Source organism: Helicoverpa zea, chromosome 14 (genome assembly GCF_022581195.2).
Source record: "Helicoverpa zea isolate HzStark_Cry1AcR chromosome 14, ilHelZeax1.1, whole genome shotgun sequence".
NCBI lineage: Eukaryota > Metazoa > Arthropoda > Insecta > Lepidoptera > Noctuidae > Helicoverpa > Helicoverpa zea.
The window spans coordinates 173,903-194,232 of NC_061465.1; the positions used below are offsets into that span (position 1 = coordinate 173,903).

At 39.3% G+C, this 20,330-nt stretch overlaps 4 protein-coding genes across 6 annotated transcripts; 1 reads left to right on the forward strand and 3 right to left on the reverse strand.

Moving 5' to 3' along the window:
• Window positions 1–384: 384 nt before the first annotated feature.
• On the reverse strand, window positions 385–8,127 carry LOC124636401 (elongation factor 1-gamma). Its single transcript, XM_047172483.1, has 9 exons — window positions 7,998–8,127; window positions 7,734–7,883; window positions 7,572–7,638; window positions 6,958–7,100; window positions 1,991–2,131; window positions 1,673–1,819; window positions 1,399–1,547; window positions 1,028–1,197; window positions 385–802 (listed from the first exon to the last, which is right to left on the reverse strand). Exons 1-9 carry the CDS (start codon window positions 8,007–8,009, stop codon window positions 522–524), a joined length of 1,260 nt encoding a protein of 419 aa, XP_047028439.1. The 5' UTR covers window positions 8,010–8,127; the 3' UTR covers window positions 385–521.
• On the reverse strand, window positions 2,997–6,728 carry LOC124636400. The gene is made up of 3 exons (XM_047172482.1): window positions 5,812–6,728; window positions 5,395–5,613; window positions 2,997–4,984 (listed from the first exon to the last, which is right to left on the reverse strand). Exons 1-3 carry the CDS (start codon window positions 5,965–5,967, stop codon window positions 3,014–3,016), a joined length of 2,346 nt encoding a protein of 781 aa, XP_047028438.1. The 5' UTR covers window positions 5,968–6,728; the 3' UTR covers window positions 2,997–3,013.
• Window positions 8,128–8,720: 593 nt separating the features above from the next.
• On the forward strand, window positions 8,721–17,136 carry LOC124636402 (calcineurin subunit B type 2). Of its 3 annotated transcripts, XM_047172485.1 has the most exons (6): window positions 8,721–8,880; window positions 9,151–9,190; window positions 9,559–9,594; window positions 11,930–12,093; window positions 13,543–13,677; window positions 14,706–17,136. In XM_047172485.1, exons 1-6 carry the CDS (start codon window positions 8,878–8,880, stop codon window positions 14,874–14,876), a joined length of 549 nt encoding a protein of 182 aa, XP_047028441.1. In that variant the 5' UTR covers window positions 8,721–8,877; the 3' UTR covers window positions 14,877–17,136. The 3 variants fall into 3 exon arrangements, with proteins under 3 accessions (XP_047028441.1, XP_047028440.1, XP_047028442.1); XM_047172484.1 differs by lacking the exon at window positions 9,559–9,594 and having other exon boundaries at window positions 11,861–12,093; XM_047172486.1 differs by lacking the exon at window positions 9,559–9,594.
• A 169-nt stretch (window positions 17,137–17,305) lies between these two features.
• LOC124636403 (39S ribosomal protein L14, mitochondrial) lies at window positions 17,306–18,198 on the reverse strand. Its single transcript, XM_047172487.1, has 2 exons — window positions 17,924–18,198; window positions 17,306–17,637 (listed from the first exon to the last, which is right to left on the reverse strand). Exons 1-2 carry the CDS (start codon window positions 18,105–18,107, stop codon window positions 17,369–17,371), a joined length of 453 nt encoding a protein of 150 aa, XP_047028443.1. The 5' UTR covers window positions 18,108–18,198; the 3' UTR covers window positions 17,306–17,368.
• Window positions 18,199–20,330: the final 2,132 nt, after the last annotated feature.

The window sequence follows — 20,330 nt, forward strand, 5'->3', positions numbered from 1 at the left end:
TAAGTAAATGATGTCAAAATCGAATAGCGAGATTTAAAAAAGACAACACACACAAATTGGTGCATTCTCGCTCCCACTAGCGAACCAACGCGTCAACTGGCAAGTGATTCAATAGCTCTGCTGTTGATGCCCATTACTACACGTGAGAGTGCATTCGTGCGGCTTCGCTTTAGTTGTAAAAAATTTGACGCGTCGATGCGCTTCGATTAATATTCCCCAAAGCATTTTTATGCCCGTTTTTAACTTCGAGAGTTCTTACATTTCAAATGCAATCCGATATATTGTTATTAACAGACTTCCAAAAAAAGAGATTCTCATTCAAACAAAGAGATCTTTTGTTACGTATCTATAGTTGTTGGTTATGTAGGAAAAGTAAAAACACACTTGCATAAATAAAAAACAATTTATTTCAAGTGGCCGCACAGACTTACACAATCGTGGTCGAGCAGAGCAGATACGGCGGCGTGATACAAAATAAATGCAAGTACTTTATACAATATAAATATGTGTCGGCGCAGAGTTCACTTGAAGATCTTGCCCTGGTTGAACTTGCGGCCCTGCTTGTCCGTGCCGCTCCACGAGAAGTAGTCGTGCACGAGGCGCTTGGTGTCGGCGGCCGCGGGGTCCAGCTTGCGCCACTCGTACGACTCGTAGTCGATCTGCCAGTCGGGCGACAGCGGGAAGGCCAGCTGCTGCCCGCGCCACACCCACACGCCGGAGATGCTGGAGTCGTTGTCGGCGCCGAACAGGCACACCGACGCGAACGCCTGCTTGCGCATCTTGTCCAGCCGCTGGAACATGCCTGCACACACGCGGTCGGTCAGTACGTAGCTTTGTCACAACTGGACAGAATTAGAATCTCAATCGCCCAAACTACAAAAAGAGTTTCTGTTAAGAAGACTCAACACATTTTAAATGTGTTGCCAGTTCATAGAATTTTAATGATGCTCCAGGAACATTTCGTCCAAACTCCTGTTTTACTCAACACTATGACTATGATGGCTGTAGTAAGATATGCAGTACGTACCGGTGATGAGGTTGCAGCTCATGAACACTTTAGCGAGTTCCTCGGGGTATTTGTACTCGGCGTACCAGATGGAGTAGTTCTCCGGGTCGAACTTCTCCCAGAAGTATGGGATGGACTTGGCTTCGTCTTCATTGGAGTAGCAGCGCTTGAAGTCATCCATGTTGAAGGTTCTGCAATGTACGGGTTTGTTTGCTTAAAAGTTGAACATAAAAAACTCAGTGTTGGATAGCCCATACATCCAGACAGGTGATCAACTATTTATCTAGGTGTGCATAGTAGTATCGATAAAATAATGTATGTAATATAGGTTTTTTGGGAGTCCTGTAGTTTTTGAAAACATTAGCATTGATTAGTGTGAGAGTGTGACATACCCCTTGGGCATGGCGTCGAAGGGATCCTTGGACTCCTTCGGTTTCTCGTCAAGCTCGTCCAGTGGTTCGGCGGCTGACTCCTCTTTCTCCTTCTTTTTGGGTTGTTCTTTTTTCTCGCTCTTCTTGTCTTTCTTCTTATCGCCAGAGTCCTGAATAATACGAGAATTTCATGATGACGTATATAGATATTAATTCTAGCTGAATAAGGTTAATATTCAGTTTTTGAGGCGTTTTGTATACGCGGCGGGCGGCGCCATAGATGTGTGTGTGTTACCTTCTTGTTGAGCTGCGGCGCAGTGGGCGGCGCGGCACACAGCGCGGGCGGCGGCAGCACGCGCGTGACGGCGGGCTGCGCCGCCAGCGTGCTGAACCAGCGAGACACGTTCGGCAGAGACGCGCGGACTTGAGGATCCAGCACGTGCTGACACATGGAAATAATTAACCTTTCAAATCACTGGATTTAAGTGGAAAGAGAAATTCAAAACACATAAGACGTGCAGAACAAAGTGACTATTCAAATAAATCAGTGTCTCCTATGGAAGATTAGGTACAGCTCAATGAAGTGATAGCGGGCGGAGCTCTCGCTAGTTACCTGGAAGGCGTGCAGCAGCGTGCAGTAGACGACGATGTCGGCCAGCGTGACGCGCTCGGTGGCGAGGAAGGTGCGCGGCAGCAGGTGCGCGTCCAGCGCGCGCAGCGCCGCCAGCAGCTCCGCCCGCGCGCGCTCCACGTGCTGCAACACGCTACACACTCATCCCTCCCTTTGTTAACCACCCTACTACTACACTCAACAAAATCCTAGTGTGGACCAACATTTCATTTAGATCACTAGAATGGCAAAGGCCTTGACAAATATCCTATAAAGAAGTAAACACAAAAAAATTATACCCATCAAATAAAAACAAAATAAAGACAAGCCCACGATCAAATATTTTTATCTGTAACAATAGGTAAACAAAAGTACAGATTTCAAAAATGATAAACAGAACACCACGTCCTGGTATTGATAGTGTACAATACGACTACTTGTCAAACTTTATTGCATAAATCTTGAAAAATAAGCATGACCAATGACACAATTTTATACCTTTCTCTCACCGACCAATAACAATAAAGATACAACATATTGTTATAAAGGAGATTGCCCGTTTTGTAAGGGAAGTTGGGTCCCAGTGAAAAATGTTTGTGCCCTGAAGATTTTTATTTTAACTAATAGGAAAAACATTGCATTTTCATAATCAGAAACCTTTTTTCATTTATTCACCCTGGTTCAAGAGATATCATTATTTTTCTGTTTTAAGAATATAGGTTATAATTAGAAATTGACATGGACTATAGATCACTATGAGCATAGAAATATGTACTGTAAATAGCAGTACCATGGAATTATGTCTCTATTTATGCATAAAGTAATGGAATTGTTATTATGTGTTTCCCGCGGTTACACCCGCGTCCCCGGGAACACCTTTCCATACCCGGATAAATTATAGCCTACCTAATCAAATCTTTCCTCTTTATAATATTAGTATAGACTCATAATTACCGTTATTGATAGTTATTATTATTTTAGTAATAGCAAGGGAAATAAAAAAAAAACAAAACATGAATAAACTATTTATTCTTCATAAAATATTTCGTCCAAAGATTGAGCTGGAGCACTCACATTGTTGAAGCGGCCCCAGCTTAAATACCACAATACTGTCATAGTATGAGCACAACACCCTACCGTACGGTTACCCACTAGACAGTTACAATAGTAAGCAATGATACTTTCTAAAAAATTTGCCCGATCTTCATCTCTACTTATCAACAAATAAGAGTAATATGTTTTATGGCTCACATGGCGGGACTTAATTCTAGTCCTAATTAAATAATTATTTTGACCCAATATTAAGGGCAAATCCTCTTCCAAGACATCATTGCTTACTTCAACATTATAAGTACCATTACTTCTTATGTGCTCCCCATAATAGGATCTAGCCTGTTTTAATTGGTAAGATCCCAATGCAAATCTTCTTAAATCATCTAAAGTTAATCTTGGAAAATGATCTAAATGGGGAGCATTGCTGTCTATGTTTTGGAAAACCGTACGTCTCCTATTGATGTTATCCCTTCGAATAAATTCCCCCAAATAATTACTACTGTTTAATCTCGCCTGAGCAATTTGCACATACTCTGCAGCGTCAGGTCTATCTTCAATTGTTGGGTGGAATTTATTCAAAAGGGCACAAACAATTTTAAAATCATCCATAAGGTGTGTTGATGCTCTGTTAAAATATTCTTGTCGAAACAGTTTGTAGTCTCTTTTGATGCGACCATTTACAATTTCAACTACCCATCTACACATAGTCACACACCTAGACTTGTTTGCTTGGTCAGTGGTCAATTGAAATTCACCTTCCAATAATGACTCAGGCATGTATGTTTTATAATTATAGCTTTGGAGTTCAGGGATCACGTCTCTAAATCCCCTATCCAATATAAAGACATCCCCCTGTCTAAAAAATGAGCGCATTGGACCACTTTCATTACGAAATAGATCACTCATGATTGTCGAGTCATTTTTTGTTGCTTCATATGGTCCAATGCACTCTAAAATATATCCATCACAACATGTGATTAAAAAGGGTTTAACCAAATTATTATATTTGTGTAGACTATATGTCTGTTTCTGATATTTGTAGTTACTACTACTCTGTACATAAACATATGTACCATCACATATGACAATAGCAGGTTTAGAATCTGGAGCCATGCTACTGTCTCCGAATAGACCTTCAGGAATAGTCCTGTTACGTGAGGCCACATTTTGTATATTAGTGTGATTAACTCCCAAATGCATTGGTACAAAATGTTCTTTTAAACATTCCCTAACAATGTTCATTTTTTTTTCTAATGTAGATCGTGGCAATTGAAAAAGAGTTGCCAGTCTTTGGTTGCTGTCCCCTGTCCTAAGTTTAACAAGAAATGTGCTTAATGCAAGGCTAGGATTTCTAACCTTATTATGTAAAGTAGGAAGGCTATTTAATATTTCATTAAACTGCATCTCTGTAAGTCCCAGCCAATAATGGCGTAAATGTGCATCCATTGCTGCAATATTATTAAAATCTAAACTTCTTTGAGAAGCTCTTTCCAGTATGGAAAATATATCATCAACTTGAAAGCTAGTAAAGTCATTTAGGTTGGTAGTCAGTTCATCCCACTGATTGCTATATAAATGGTGATGACAGATTCTAGCATTTAAAGGTATATATATATTGTACTGCAATAACAACAGTTCCTTTATAGTCATAGGTACTAAAAGACGTTCATCATTATCACAGCCTACAAACATACAGTGACGAGAAGCTGCAGCAACTCGTTTATACTTTTGTGAGTTAATCTTAGATTGAACTCGTAATGCTTGTTGTGGTTGAGATGTTGGAGCTGGCATTGGAGGTGGTTCAGGTATCTCGGGGTCTTCTAATGAAGATAGAGCTGCATCCATGACCCTTGCAGGTCTGTTTGAATCTTGAACCTCCAAACGTCTCGTCTCCCGAGTTGCTGCTAACCAGCAAGGAATGCACACTTTTTGTAAATGTGGAACCTAAAATGAAATAGTTGGTATTAGTGAATATCAGAATAGGTACCAAACCCTATATTGTTATTGTGCAAGCATATGAATAAAAATAGCATCAATTAGAAATAAACTATGCAGCATTTTTTCTGAAACATTATTTAGAAAATGTTAAACACAATTGCAGGGTATGAGATCTCAGGTTCAGTTCCAGGATTGGGTTTCTGGGTATTTCCATTAAGATTTCATGAGTAGTAACCAGAAGAGCCTGGAATACTGGGTTTGTGCCTGGTTGATTGCATGGTCTCACCGTTATTACTTAGAACATAACTGACAAAATGTATTGTGTACTGTTAGGTACACCTCTGCCTAATCGTCGTCACGCTTGTGATTGGGGATTATAGGCGTGATGATACAGAATGTTATTAAATAATACTCACCAGATGTGCTAAAGTCCATCTTAAAATCATGCTACGTTGTGGACAGTCTAACTCAACTCTGTGGGTTCTCCGACTTGCAACAGAGATACCACATCCATAACAAACATTTAAGTGACCATATGCAGGTGATATATCCTCGTGGGATCCAGTTATATTTGACAATATCCTTTCTTGCAACAGCAAATAACATTCAATACATAGGATATCATCTGACGTTACCTGGAAAAGATTATATTCTATACTATTCTATATTTATAACTGCTTAAACTTGTAAATACATAAACTCTCATAAAGAACTAAGTTTACAGTGCTAAGTTTACTCTAATCAAATGTTATTTTGAGTTTGCATAATGCATTTAACCACTATATTTATATTGTCCACAATAATTATTATTGTTTATGCACACGATAACTTACAGGTGTAGGCGTTGTCCAAGTTCGTAGAAGAACTGTCATTTGCTCGTTCAACTCCTCAACTGTATACCGGCGTAAATTAGACGCTAGTAAAAGGGAACAGTTAATACAGCGTCGGTAAGACAGGCGGTGTGCCCGACTTCTGGCTGGGGTAGACATAGTTCTGACAAAAACAGTTCGGGAGTTCAATATCACACAAGGATTTCACTAAGAGTCAAATTGTTCTCCAAGAATAGCACTTTATCTCACAAAGAACAGCACAAACAAGAGTCAAGCACTTAGAGTCAATATCTCACAAAGAGGAGTCAATTATCTCACAAAACATAAAGTAAGTACGCGAGGAACTTATTAGCTCAACTCGGTGGTAGCAGAAAGGCACGTATCGTAAATAATAACTAAGTAAATACGGAATTCAAAACTCAACGTATTATACAAAGCAATCACGAACACACAACGAACGAACGTCAAAGTGATGTGACATGCGCAAGTAAATGTTGCCAGAGCAATTATATTTAATCATTAATAAATCGATTTAAGTTTTTAAATTACGTAAGGCTTTTATTTTAATTTAAAATCGCTCTTATCTTATCTATCTTATCTTATCTGTTCAACAATATAGACTTATCATGAATATAGTTAGAATAATAATTAAAAATAATTGTATTTTTTTATTTTTAATAACTGTTTTGTTTTGATATCGATTACTCTATTGATTAAAATACGTAATTTTCAATAGTTATTTGATATCTGGCAACTTTTTTTTGTTTACCAATCAAACGGATGTCGACGTAATGTTTAACTATTAATTAATTTTAACTTTATTCCCAGGGTGAAAGAAATTGTATAAAAAATAATTTGGAAACAAAAAAATAAACAATATTTTTAGGTTATTATTCCATTCAGGCACACGATACCACAAAAGGGACCTGCCCCGTGGCAATCTCCTTTGTGTTATAATGTCACTTTTGGTACCATATTAATGTGACTTCTCAAAATCTCTCTACCTGTAATACTTTATATCTAAGATTTTTTCTTGTTAAAATAAAAAATATGTGTCCAATATTTCTTGGTATTTGGTAATCCTGTTGTCATGCCTATTACTTTCTATCAGATTAATATTCTTAGTAAATGGATGTCAGTGAAATGCACCTGTTTGTTGAAGGGCATGATGCCTAGGTAAGGGAACACCCAGGCACAGGAGGCGGGCAGCAGCTCACTGTCAGCCCAGCTGGCCCACTGCCACACACGGGCCTGCGTGGCCGCATCCGTGCCGCGCAGAGCAGCATTCGATACTGTAAATCACATATGACTAGATTTTGCGTTCATTCAGTACAGGTTGATTGTGGCTATTAGATCAGTTGATCGCAGCAAGACAGGATTATGGTGTTTAATTTAAAATTGCAGGAAGCATAACTTGGTCAACCACAGATAGTGCCACTTTTCAAATGGCCCTGTACATATTGCTATTCAGCTTGATCCTTGATACTTGTGAGGTATCATGTGAAATTGACAGTATCTTTCATTGATCCTGCATTTCAGACTTATTGAGTAAATCACAACCAGAAAAGAGTAAGATTGTTCATTTTAAAGTATTGTATGACTTGAATGAATAACGGGCATGTAATGGGCATATCCCATACTGGCAGCTTGCCCACAATTGGATAGTTTATTCGTACCTAATATTACCGGGCGGATAGCACAATTTTTGTAGGTTATAATGAAGCAGCTGTTTAACAGTTAGCATTAATACTGTGAAAACTTACCATAGTAAGCGATGGCATTGCTCTCGGTGAGCAGAACCTTTCCGTCAGCGCTTTCGTAAGCTGGCACCTACAATTAATCACGAAATTAACACGTCACCCTCACAAAATACGAGCGAAGAATTCACCGGCAAAATTCACCAATACGAACAAAATAGCACTCACTTTTCCCGCTGGGAATTTTTTCAAGAATTCTGCAGACTTGTTAGTTTCACCGAACACAAAGTTAGGAGCCACTTTCAAATCGGCTCCGGAGTACTGTGCGGCGATCAACGCCTTGTAAGCACGGAAGTTTTCTGGATAGGTGTAGAGTACCTACAAAAATAAAGATTTCGCATATTAATATGACGATGAATTTTGTTCCTCTGAAGGAAATTGGTATATTAACGTTCCGATTATCTAGATTTTTTACGATTAGTGATAACCTACCCCGGCCGCCATGGTTGAAACTTCTGAAAGAGAGGGTGGGTGGCAAGAAAGCGGGGAGCAGGGTCTTTGACATTGACATTCAGATGGACAGCTGCTGCAACGACAGCATGCGATTGTCAATCATGTATACTCTACTGTCTCTGGCCAATAACCTATGCCTTTGCCACTTTGAGGTGCTTTGAGGTCACAGAATTCAATTCAATTCAATGTATTTATTTATTACACGTAGTAGCTGTAATTGGCAGGGTTAGGCAGTTCGAGATTTCACTCATCAGTTTCTGCTCATGTGCATTGTGTGACTGTTGTACACTGGGCCACGGGGTCAATTCCAAATTAATGCTCGTGCACTATAATGTATCCCGCACAAATGGCTGATTTTCTTATACATATAATAGGTGCTACCGTAGACGATAATAAGCTAGGAGGACATCATCATCATCACTTAATAATGTAGTTTACATTGATATTATGTACATCTTCAGAATAAATAAAACTTGGATACGGTTGTTGGTGTGATATTGGTGTCGAGTCTAATCATTATATTAACTGCAAATCTAAAGTTCATTGCTAGTAGCTAAGCTACACTAGAAATGCCAAGGAGTCGATACTTTCTCATATATTTTGATAAAAAATGCCTTTAATCTCGCGATACATTTTAAGAGTAATATTTATTACATATACTATTTTGTGCACGATATGCGTACATTTTTGTACTCTGTCTGCAGATTCATTTATTTTTAATCTGTGCGTTTATTTAGATCGATGGTGTGAAGGTGCAGTGAGATTTCGTTTGTTGCGACTGATTAAAATTTGTAAAAAGATTTCGATAGTCGTCGGTTTGTTGTGTTGATAATACAGTGTTTTTTTAAATACACACAAAATGGTTAGTAAATGTATTTTTGTTAAGTGGGTAACGGTGAGGAGACTGTAGGTAGAAGTTTTTGGGATGGAGGTCCTAAATTAGGCGAAAATGAGAACCAACCCACCGGTGCTCGAGCCCCTAAGTAGACAGCAGAGTCGACACTTGGCATACTTTCTTAAACTAATTAATATTTGTTAAGAGTTGTAATGTCTGTTTGTGAAATAGGTCGTTGTGAGAAGACGCAGGCAGGGACGGCAGTCAGTAACCGTGCGCTCATGTTTTATGTTGCAGGGTAACGAGAATTCTATTCCCATGGAACTATGTTCAAATTGTAAGTATTGCACCAGCTTTACTTTGTGAAAATTCTTCTTTCTGGATCTAAACTTTACGTTTTCATTTAACACTATGGTACCTACTTAATAACTGCTTAGTTCTTGCCTCAAGTGTTTTAGAGATATTTATAAGTAGCTGGAATATTATTTGACTATAACTATCTTGAAGTATAAAATAATACAATAAATACAAGTACTTATGATCAGTTCCACATGAATCATAGTAATGGATGAGATGCTTTCTATGTACTAATATGTATGTGTGGGTAACACATGTGCTCACCCGACTGGCCCCGGGACCACTAGTGTCCCGACTGTATTACATGTAGGGTGTGCAAATAAAGCATAACAAGAGGTTTGTTTTCAGCGCGTGTAAACTGCATTGATTTTAAGGTGGAGAACTGTGAGTGTCGTAGTGTCACTCGCCTCCGATGTTCATCTACATGTTAGAGTACCGCACGCACACACTTTAGCGTCCAGAACAATTTTTGTATTTTATTAATTGGAAGTTGAATGGAGCTACTGACACGAGACCATGGTCCTCTCGCCTAAACATTCGCTCTCAACTGAAATGTTAAAGGCTTTTATATTCCATTCATTTGGCTTTTTTATATGAAACTTTATCCAATTATAAATACTTTAAGATTCAAGATAAATAAAATATTATTTTTTAATATTACCTTTTCATTATTTTATAATTTGCTCTACACAATATACTATATTTTATTACCTAATATTGTATTTATATTTGCTTATATCTTTTTCAGCTTCCTATGATTAAATAATATTAAACTGAAATATTGTGCTGTTTATTTTGCATAATGTTGTATCACTATAATGTAAAGCAAATATATTAAAAATTGTTCTGGATGAGTTTCTACATGAGATCCATAGTTATGTTTTGTTAGTGCATCCGCGTCACAGCCAGCCTCTAGTTAGAATGTTTGAGCTCTGGATGTTAGAATGCTACTATGTATTACTGGGGAGCAAGGAATCTATGTAAGCAGGAGAGAGGTCAGCTACATGTACATAACCACTTCCACAAGTCACAATGTGCCTTGTGCACACTATGTCAGACTCATTCTGGTAGTTATACTACTAGTCTTGTAGCTATGTTCTATTTATGAAATATCCACTTGTAAAGCTGTTGAAAAAAATCAATCACATGATCAGTGACTTGTGGATGATAAAATTGAATGTGGCCTGCTTAGCAAGGCAGGTCGCACAGTGACCGTTGAGGCAGGAGAGCTGGCAGCCGTCGCTGTGCGGCCTGCCGAACAGCAGCCGGGCGGCGGCTGCGCTTTGCTTCGCTACGTGTTCAGCGACCGTTTGTCTATTGCTTGGTCGCAAATTGCTATGAATAGCGATTTAACGCTCAGTTTCACTCTCTCTCTATGCGCTGTCATAGATTCTATGACATAAAATATGCTGGCAGTTTTGGTGGCTTGAGCTAGTCAATGTTGTGTGCTCTGGGAGGCAAGTCCCGCTCGCCGGAGGTGGTGCACTCGTTGTGTCACAAACACGTGATGAGATTCTGCTCACAGAGAAGACTTCTTTTGTCCAAGTTTTAACTTTTTTAGGATTTAAACCATTAACAATTCTGTGAAGTTGATCGTATCGGACACGTGGCTGCCTTATTTGATAGAATTAGGAATGAGGTGGCCGGCGTGGACAATCGCAGGGCTCGCAGGGCTCGCTGCGCTGTGTGCCGACTCATCGTGTTTTTTACGCAACTGTGACTACACTTGTTTGGCGATGGACGCATCTTACGTTTACGTTCGTTTAAGGACTCCCTACTTTAGTAAAAAATGAAGTTAATGGTACATTTACGATGGCATATATTTGATTACCTTCATAGAAATATGTTTTAAGCGAATAAGGAAAGAGTTATTTAGTAATGGAAGAGTGCAGTCATAGGCAACAGCACAGTTTAGACAAGTGAGGAGTGAGGGGCAACCTGCTGTGAGCTGCGCTTTGTTCACGCGTGTGCTGATGTCTTGCTCACCTGTGTATTGAAACGTCTGACAGCCTGTGTGCTGGTGCTGTGCACACGACAAGTCAGACAGGTGCTCCCCTTTACCAATATTCTCGTTAGCAGCCTTAATACATTCAGTATAGAATAGACAAGTGGATCAATTTGAATGTTACATTATTATACATGTAGGCACTTACCCAGTTAAGAGTTATTTGTTAGAAGTCTAACAATCGTGCATAGTAAATGTGTAGGTGTTCGTGCTATGACATTTACAATACTTACTAGGATATTGCTAATTATTGAATGGTATGTGTAGAAGATGATGTTAATTGTTGTAATTGCATCTGTTTCATAATCGTGTTGCGTTGCATGCCTTAACTGCTACACGTTTGATTTACCTAGAGTACCTACACAGGGCGAGGTCAAACATGGCCCCGACTCGGCGACTGTTAATCGATTTTAGTATACTTAATGTATTATTAGTCTCGTTATCGATATAGAAGCACTGCTACTAGTGTAAGGGTGAGATGGATGATAACATTTTTGCTGTCATCTGTCGAAGTAGTTTCGACAGGTGAGAGCATTAGCTTCCGCAGCCGAAACCCGTAATCGTAACAGGTATGGATTGAAACTGTGTAAGGAATGGTTGAATATAAAATGTGGGTGTTTTGCGAATAATAGTGCATTGTAATAGTAGGACGAGGTCGGGGCGCGAGGCACGGCGCCCGACCGGTGGTTCCGCTGAAAGTGTTGTGTGTCGCAGTCGACGCGGACGAGATCCGGCGCCTGGGCAAGCGGTTCCGCAAGCTGGACCTGGACAACTCGGGCGCGCTCTCCATCGACGAGTTCATGTCGCTGCCCGAGCTGCAGCAGAACCCGCTCGTGCAGCGCGTCATCGACATCTTCGACGCCGACGGCAACGGAGAGGTGAGCGCCACGCCTAACCTTAGTACACGTGCTCCGGTATTATATACCCTATACCACACCGTAATGTTCGTGAATATGTAAAATGTCAAGGAACTACGACTAAGCAGAATTTACTTATTCACTGAGTTTCATCAACCATTTAAATATTATATTTCGAAACTTTAGATTATCCGCAACTTGCGCTTATTATACGGCATTTCTAAAAAGAAAAATGATAATTTTCCCGTAACATGTGTTGACCATAGACGTTATAGACGTATATTATGTTCAGTTCAAAATATATTTTACTGATAACCGTAAACATAGTATACAGTCGCTGAGGACCCACACACCTTACAAATATTGAAATTGTGATTAAAATTAGTTCGCATTTAATATTGGCAAAAAAAAATAAAACGTTTGTTTTATTTTAACAAAATATTAAATACTAGCTTCCGCTCGCGGCTTCGCCCGCGTGGTGTGTTGTTAAAAAGTAGCCTATGTGTTAATCCGAGGGATCACCTATCTACATACCAAATTTCAACCAAATCGGTCCAGCCGTTTTTGCGTAAAAGAATAATATTAGTAGGATATTAGTAGGATTTATAATATTAGTAGGATTAGTAAGATTTTCTAACATATAATACAACAAAGATGGGGGTTCGTGACGTCACGATTATGTATATTTGTGCTCAAAAGTGACGTAACACAACATTCAATCGTGATGTATGTATCGTCAGTGTTATTTGTTAGTGAGAGAAAAGCAAAATCACGTGTCTATTATTTTAGGGTTATCTAAAAGATGGAATAATAACTTTTTTTTCATTCACCATGCCTATTGTTCGACGACTAAGTCTAAATTAGCATTCAGTTGACAAACTTGCATATGAATCATGTGAGTTAGTGACGTGAGGTCGCTAAGCGAACTCGCGGCGGTTCCATCTCGCGGCTGCTCACTGAACGCTAATCTGACTCACTAACATTAACGAAAGAGGATAATTTGCACGGAAAACATTATCAGCCGCGCAGTGTTTCTATATGTATAGCTACATTCTATATTAACATTATTTTGTTGTTAGTAGAGATACCAAAACGATACGTTTATAATGATGTTGCCTATACTAATATTATAAAGAGGAAAACTTTGTTTGTTTGTTTGGTTGTAATGGATAAACTCAAAAACTACTGAACCGATTTTAAATATTCTTTCACCATTAGAAAGCTATTTTATCTGAGAGTAACATAGGCTATGTTTTATCCCGGTGCGGGTAGTAGCTCCCACGATAGGATTTAATGTGATTGTGAACGACACACCCTGTATATGTCTGATATGGGTGCACCTTGACTTTAGGTCGACTGTCATCCACTCTGGATTCTGTAATATCGTATGCTATGTAGTACGAGTGCGCAAAGGCCGCGTGCCGTACTCGAGAGTGTGTGCGATGCTGAGGGACGCGGCGCGTGTTGCAGGTGGACTTCAAGGAGTTCATCCAGGGCGTGTCGCAGTTCAGCGTCAAGGGCGACAAGCTCTCCAAGCTGAGGTTCGCCTTCCGCATCTACGACATGGACAACGACGGCTTCATTTCTAACGGCGAATTGTTCCAGGTAATCATCTCATGCTACTTACTTCACCTTTCCTTCTCCATAAGTCCATCCATTCTTCTTCCCACCCCTTGCAACCGCGCTCCTAGCTATTGAGGATCCTAAGAATAGGTAGGTAATAGTAGGTCTCAAGTCTATTTGAAATAAAAACTTTTGACTTGACTTTTTAATCATTTCCTAAAAAGAAGGAAGTTCTCAGAGGAAGGAGGTTTATGTATGCATGGTCACTGATTTATTATTATTATTACCTAGACTAGACCAATTAGAAAAATTAATTTACATTCGATATGGGAATCAATCTCAATGCCCCATAGTCAGGTCAGGAGGTCTACTGTTTGGGCTTAATGTATTTGTATTGAGCCACTGGGTACAATTGACCGTACAAACAAACAATCAAATAAATGTCCTCTCTACTACCTCTATATGAGTATATACAGGGTGGCCCATCAATAGGCGCCCAAAAGAAAAATTTAGAAGCTCTAGGCTATGGGGTATCCGAATCACCCCCGTGTATGTTCAGCGATTTTTTGTACTTTAGCAGCTAGAATTATTTTTATTTTTTTTCCGTAATTTTCATCTTAACATTGTTTTTTCTATTTTACCTTTTTTTCCTAACGTTTACAGATGTTTTTTTTTTGTGTGATTTTATCTGAAGTTCAAAATTACTGTTGGAGTTCAGTAGCCAAAAATGTTAAGGTGGTTTCAGGTGTTAGCTACTATCATGATGATTAATTACACAAACAAACAAAAAAAAACATCTGTAAACGTTAGGAAAAAAAAGATAAAATAGAAAAAACAAATTGGTTGAAATGAAAATTACGTAAAAAAAAGTAATTCTTGCTCCTAAAGTACAAAAAATCGCTGAACATACATGGGGGATGGGCCACCCTGTATAGACAAAGACGATATAAACCGGATGTGTACCGATAGGCGGCTAGAATGCCATAGTATCTAAGCGGCTAGAGTGCCCTGGCAGTATTGTCACAGGGCGTGGACTACTGGTACTGATGAGAGTGACGCGTGTGCCGCAGGTGCTGAAGATGATGGTGGGCAACAATCTCAAGGACACGCAGCTGCAGCAGATCGTGGACAAGACCATCCTGTTCGCGGACAAGGACGAGGACGGCAAGATATCGTTCGAGGAGTTCTGCAACGTGGTGGGCAACACTGACATACACAAGAAGATGGTGGTTGACGTGTAGGCGGCGTCAGTGACGCGCCGCTTGCCTCTCCCCTCTCCGCTCTAGCTAGAACACTATTCAAATTGCGAGTCCGTCGCGCCCCCTTCCCCCCCGCCCCCGCACACACACCCGCACCTGCCGTCACGCACACACGCACGTCGCTACGTACACTAACGTACGTAAGACACACGCAGACGTAGCGACGGACATTCGGAAGTGTGCGATGTGCAACCGTGCCGCCGACACAGCGTCGGGTGCATTGACATCATTGGCCAAGTATATTTTAAATTGCATCATTGTCGGACCAGCACTAGTCACGTCTCGTACACAGCTGGTCTGTGAAGACGCGACTGTGCGAATGACTCAACTGTGAACAGAGCGTTTTGTTTGCAATGCGGCTAGTATTTGCTATTAATACATATTTATCGCGTAATTATCGTAGGACGCGGTCGTAATGTTAACGAGTTGGCGCGAGTTAATTATAGTCCCGACAATGCACCCGCGCCTTGTCGCGAGCAGCAGCGGGCGGACCAGCGGCGCGACTCACTCGCGTTAGATCTATCGTAATACATTTTAAAAATTCTATTTAACTTTAAGATATACATACATTATATTATAGTTATACATCATCAGACGATCTTTATCGTAGTCGAATCGGACGTAGATTTTTTATTGTAGTTTTTTGTTGCAGTAATTTTAGTTTATTTTGTTATTTAGTATTTTATTTGGGCTCAGTTCGCGAGTCCATCACACGGTTGTCGGGTAGAGGATTCACAGTCGGCTGTAGTGTAGCTGAGTGTTGTATACTGGCATATCACGTAGTCGCCTGCGCGGCCGGCGCGTGACGTCACGCCGCCCGGACACACGATATTTTAACTTTAACGTTTCATCTGCTCTATGGTTTTAAGTCTTCAAGCCATACTTTTATAAGGATTGTCATCCACTGATAACTGGTGTTAACAAAGTTGATCTATTGTTCGAATCATTTATAGTATGTTGCATTTCGTTCAATGCTTTATGCAGCCGATAAAATAAGTGTGTAAGCGCACAAGTTTTTCCATTGTTTACAATTATAATTTTGTAGAAAAAAAAACGGAAGAGACAATTCTAAGCATACAGTTAGCAACAGTAGCAGTGGATGCACATCTCACGTATAATCGTCGTGTACTTCTACTATATACACTGATCTTATCGCCTTATCCGAATTTTATACAAGTAAAGTTTTACGATATTAGCTGTTTAGAAGTATCTGTGTATTAAGAGTCGAGGGCAATGAACGTGCGCATTAGACCTCCTCCCCCCCCTCCTACCCGCCCTATCGCCGCCCGGTCTCCGTACTCGATCCTTGCTACCGGACCGTTGGACCTGGCTCGTGTAGGAAGGACCGTGTACCGGAGCATCCCCCCCCTCCTCCCGACTGACCGCCCCCTCCCCCGCAGGTCCTCGCCGCCCTCAAGTGACCGTGTGCGAAGTGTTCCTCCTGTGTGCCAGTGTTCCCAGTACCAGCCTAGCTCGGTCCCACGGACAGTCAATGTACAAATATTTATGTATTCAACTAACTTTATTGTGTTATATTATACCGGTTTTTGTAATATATTGTATGTACCTAGGAATGTTTGTTCGTTAATCCGTTAGACTGTTTCTTCAGTCCAAATATAAATAGATATCTATCATGAAAATTTTAATTATTTAGCATAGTTCTTATAGTCATGTGTTGTTTAATTAGATAGTTGATCGTTTTACATGTTACCGAGTCGTCGGCGGCACCTCATGATACCTTAGTAGCAGTGAACGCACGTGAATCTTAATATCTAGTCACAGCTGTTGTGCATTATTATACAGACGATATGATACCTACTCGCTAGCAAGCGGCGACCAGACGCGGCCCGGCTCGCCGGACGCCTTCTCCATAGTGTTTATATTTGTGGTTCTACCGACAGATGTAAATGCATCGGTGTCTTTATTGTAAAGTTGAATGTTACATTAGCGATTTGTATAGGTAAACAATTGTAAAGCCTTACTGTAGGCGCAGCGGTGCGCTGGGGACGGCCGCTCGCGACCCGCCGTCTCGTGTCGACGTCTTCACTGTAACCGATGCAATAACCCATAGATGTAATGTGATCGACACGAGACACTGTCACGTTACCAGGAGCACTATGAGTAAACTGTAATATTGTTGTCGTGTCGTCTGCTCATCTCCATCGGTAGGTAGCGTGTCTTAATTAAGTCTACTCTAAATGAAACTGAACATAAGTTTTATTAAATTTTCAAATTTCAAAGATTCTTATTGTTTTCTTTGCATTTATCCTTCATCAGATCATTGGCCGAGTTTGTTGTGTGCATTTAGCCTACTGGGGGGTGTTAACTGACGTATTCTGTGCAAAGTAATAAAAAATAATATACACATATCACAGATGTCTGGTGAGTGCAGGAATTAAAAGAATGGGAAGTTTCTTCTGGGTAAGTATATTATAAACTACAAATGACCTACTTAAACATTAAATTATACTGTACTATACAAATCTTGTTGCTATTGCTAATAACTTAGTGTAGTCTGCTCCCTTAGAGTGTGTCTTTTCTTTGAGGATGGTTCTCAGTATGGTGGGAATAGGCACGTGAATACGATTGCCCAGTGGAGTTCCATTGTCGTCTATTAGCACAACATTGTTGCTGTCAAACTTAGGCACTTTAACATTTTGTGTCTGTTTCAATCCAACTAAGATGCCTTTCTTCTTTTGGCCTTTGATTGCTACCAATACTCTGTCGCCAATATAACCCACGCCTGAAAAGAGATAGGTATATAAAAGGAAGTTGTTTTAGTTTTTATCTGAATTACATGCTTGTTAAGCCCCTAAGACGACCCACTGACCCCCGTTCCTCCAAATAATATATTATCCAACAGTAAAGATATCTACAATGTTTTGAACTCGCATCCAGTGACTGTGTGGGAACTGGGCAAAGTTTTCCAAAAGGAGGAATTGCAGTACACCTGCTTGTCAACAGTTCCCTGTCACAGAACAAATTGACACATGAATAGACGTGTTTAAATAGAAAATTCGTTCTCTTACGTTTCTTATTATAGACGCAGATTATTTTAGGAGGTTTCCCTTCAGCCATGGCTCGCTTGCCGATTTCTGAGTTGTCGACCACTCTCAGGCGACTGAGCAGACGCACTTCATTCATGCAAGCAGTGGTGTGAAATCCACGACATGAGTTAGCTAGATTCAATTTGCTGAATATTGATTTTAACATTATTGTTTTAATGTTTATGCAGAAATCACGGTAAATCTCCAAACAAATAGGTTAGGTTAGGATAATGAAAATTTGAAATGACTTTGACTTATGATTGAGTGACAGAAGTGACAGCAGTTGAGTTGACATTGACAATGACATGCCTGCCCGCTGCCCGAGGATTTTTTTATTTAGTCGAAGCATAGACGTAGTATCCAACAGGACTGAAAACGTGCCGAGTGAAGTAAGCAGTGCTGAGGCTGTCTGTCCCTTTCTAATAGGGTGACTACAAGATTTAGCTATGTGAGACAAATTCGACTCCGCTAAGATTATTAAACTTTCTTCTTTATTACATTGTTATAAATGTAGACAATACTAATAATAAAATGATATTCTTAAAAACTTGTATGTAGGTATAAACAAAAACTATGAATAACTATGGTAACTATGAATGTTGAAAACTTAATAATATTAAATTAATAACATTTAACACATTATCTTACAACCAGAGAAATCGTTGGTATAGCGTTGGCTTTTTATAATGAGGGATTTTATTTTTATTTTTTTAACACGCTTATATTAGCATCACTTGTAACTATGTATGTAAGAAAATCTTGGAATCTTAATTTGACCCAGTTCCCGATCGTCGATCAGGATATTTGGAGATGGGCAAAAAAAAACCCAGAGTCGACAGAAACTTCGTATGTATGGTTGAATTCAGTATAATGTGTGAATTATAAAAAGTATTTCATATCATCTAAAAACCATGGGGTTCTCTTTTTACAAGGTTTTTTAGATGAAGATTTTAGTACATAAAAAACTTTAACTTTTCTGTTTGCTGTTCATTAGATATTGTGCACCTAGGGTAAAAACTTTACACTCAGGTGTATGTCTGTTAGCACTATACACGAGTAAAGGTTTAGAGCTGACCTGGTGATGGAGAAGAGAGAAGGTCAAGAGAACTCGGCAATGGTAAATATTAACTACCTCGTGTTTGGGCTTATATTATTCGCATTGACGAGAACTTTTCACTAATGCGAATAGTGACTAAAAACCTAAAAATAAAAAAAAATATTTTTAAGGTTTCTTTTACTTTTTTTTTTTAATTAACCTTTGCCAGTTCAGAAGTTTACACATAACAGGGAAACCTCTTCAAGTAGGTAAGGTGTGTCCATTTCGACCGCGCGGCCACCTCATAATTTTTGATGAGACTTTGCCAGGAATTAGTAGTAATTTGTTACTTTTCACTCCTCTTTTCCTGAATTTGTTACAAAAAAAACCAAGACGCTATGACAAAGAATAGTTGGCCGCTAGAACCGCCACTTGCCGTAGTCATCGCCCGTGATTACTCAGAAACTATACAATGCAGATAGACGAATGATACATCAAAAGAAAGGTCTTAATTTGTTAAATTTGTTACAAAAATAAAAAAGGTCAAAACGTAGATAAACAAAAAGTTATGCAATGTTAAGTTTTCAGGTTATGAGTAGGTAAGTATATCACCGTAGGTACCAAATTAATAGAGGCTAATGTGTATAGAAAATTAGTCTTTAATTTGTTACAGCGAAAAAAGACAAAAAAATACTAGAAAGTAGGTTCAATAATATGTTAGAGTCGTTTTTAGTTGGCCGCGCGGACGGCAATATGCCTAAAATACAATTTCGTTTTTCTCGTTATTAAAAGTAGGTTTAAGCTTAATTAGAGTACTAATCGATGGGTAACGTAACCTAGTTTGAATAAATATAGCGAATTTAACTGCAGCATTCATATTTTAGGAGATATTTACAAAAACACAGTGGTATGAAAATGTATGAGAGTAGGGTGTCCATGCATTTTCACATATTCGAAATTTTCGTTATTCACGTCTTATTTTTTTAGGGAGAGTGCATACTTTATAAAAATCAAAGTCACAAATAGATAGAAAATATGATGCTCAGACTCCACTTTGTAACTTTTGAAATTCCATGTACAAGGTAATCTAGTAATGAGCCAAATCTTTTCTCTTAAAATATCCACCCATTTGTACTTAGGCAGTATTTTATATTTTTTAAATGGAGTGCATGTTCTCAAGTCATTTCTTTTATACAAGACATTTAATGGTTGCATTTTTTTCCAGTCATGGATATCTAATTCGAACTTGAAGTTTTTTGTATCGTTTTCACTATGATGCTGATTGGACTCGACATGAGAATGTGATATTTTGGATGCAGTTCTCGGGCTATTGCTTGAGGATGATGATGAGGA

What these genes read in the sequence shown, in the direction of transcription:
- LOC124636402 (XM_047172484.1), top strand. An exon ending in CATGGAACTATGTTCAAATT is followed by an intron (nt 9,191 to 11,860) that starts GTAAGTATTGCA and finishes GCATTGTAATAG; the next exon opens with TAGGACGAGGTCGGGGCGCG. An exon ending in CTAACGGCGAATTGTTCCAG is followed by an intron (nt 13,678 to 14,705) that starts GTAATCATCTCA and finishes CGTGTGCCGCAG; the next exon opens with GTGCTGAAGATGATGGTGGG.
- LOC124636403 (XM_047172487.1), bottom strand. Translation starts at nt 18,107, where the DNA reads ATGTTAAAATCAATATTCAGCAAATTGAATCTAGCTAACTCATGTCGT. An exon ending in CTGCGTCTATAATAAGAAAC is followed by an intron (nt 17,638 to 17,923) that starts GTAAGAGAACGA and finishes ATCTCTTTTCAG; the next exon opens with GCGTGGGTTATATTGGCGAC.
- LOC124636400 (XM_047172482.1), bottom strand. Translation starts at nt 5,967, where the DNA reads ATGTCTACCCCAGCCAGAAGTCGGGCACACCGCCTGTCTTACCGACGC. An exon ending in CTTGGACAACGCCTACACCT is followed by an intron (nt 5,614 to 5,811) that starts GTAAGTTATCGT and finishes AATCTTTTCCAG; the next exon opens with GTAACGTCAGATGATATCCT. An exon ending in GATGGACTTTAGCACATCTG is followed by an intron (nt 4,985 to 5,394) that starts GTGAGTATTATT and finishes ATTTCATTTTAG; the next exon opens with GTTCCACATTTACAAAAAGT.
- LOC124636401 (XM_047172483.1), bottom strand. An exon ending in AAAAATTCCCAGCGGGAAAA is followed by an intron (nt 7,639 to 7,733) that starts GTGAGTGCTATT and finishes GATTAATTGTAG; the next exon opens with GTGCCAGCTTACGAAAGCGC. An exon ending in TTCGACGCCATGCCCAAGGG is followed by an intron (nt 1,198 to 1,398) that starts GTATGTCACACT and finishes CGTACATTGCAG; the next exon opens with AACCTTCAACATGGATGACT.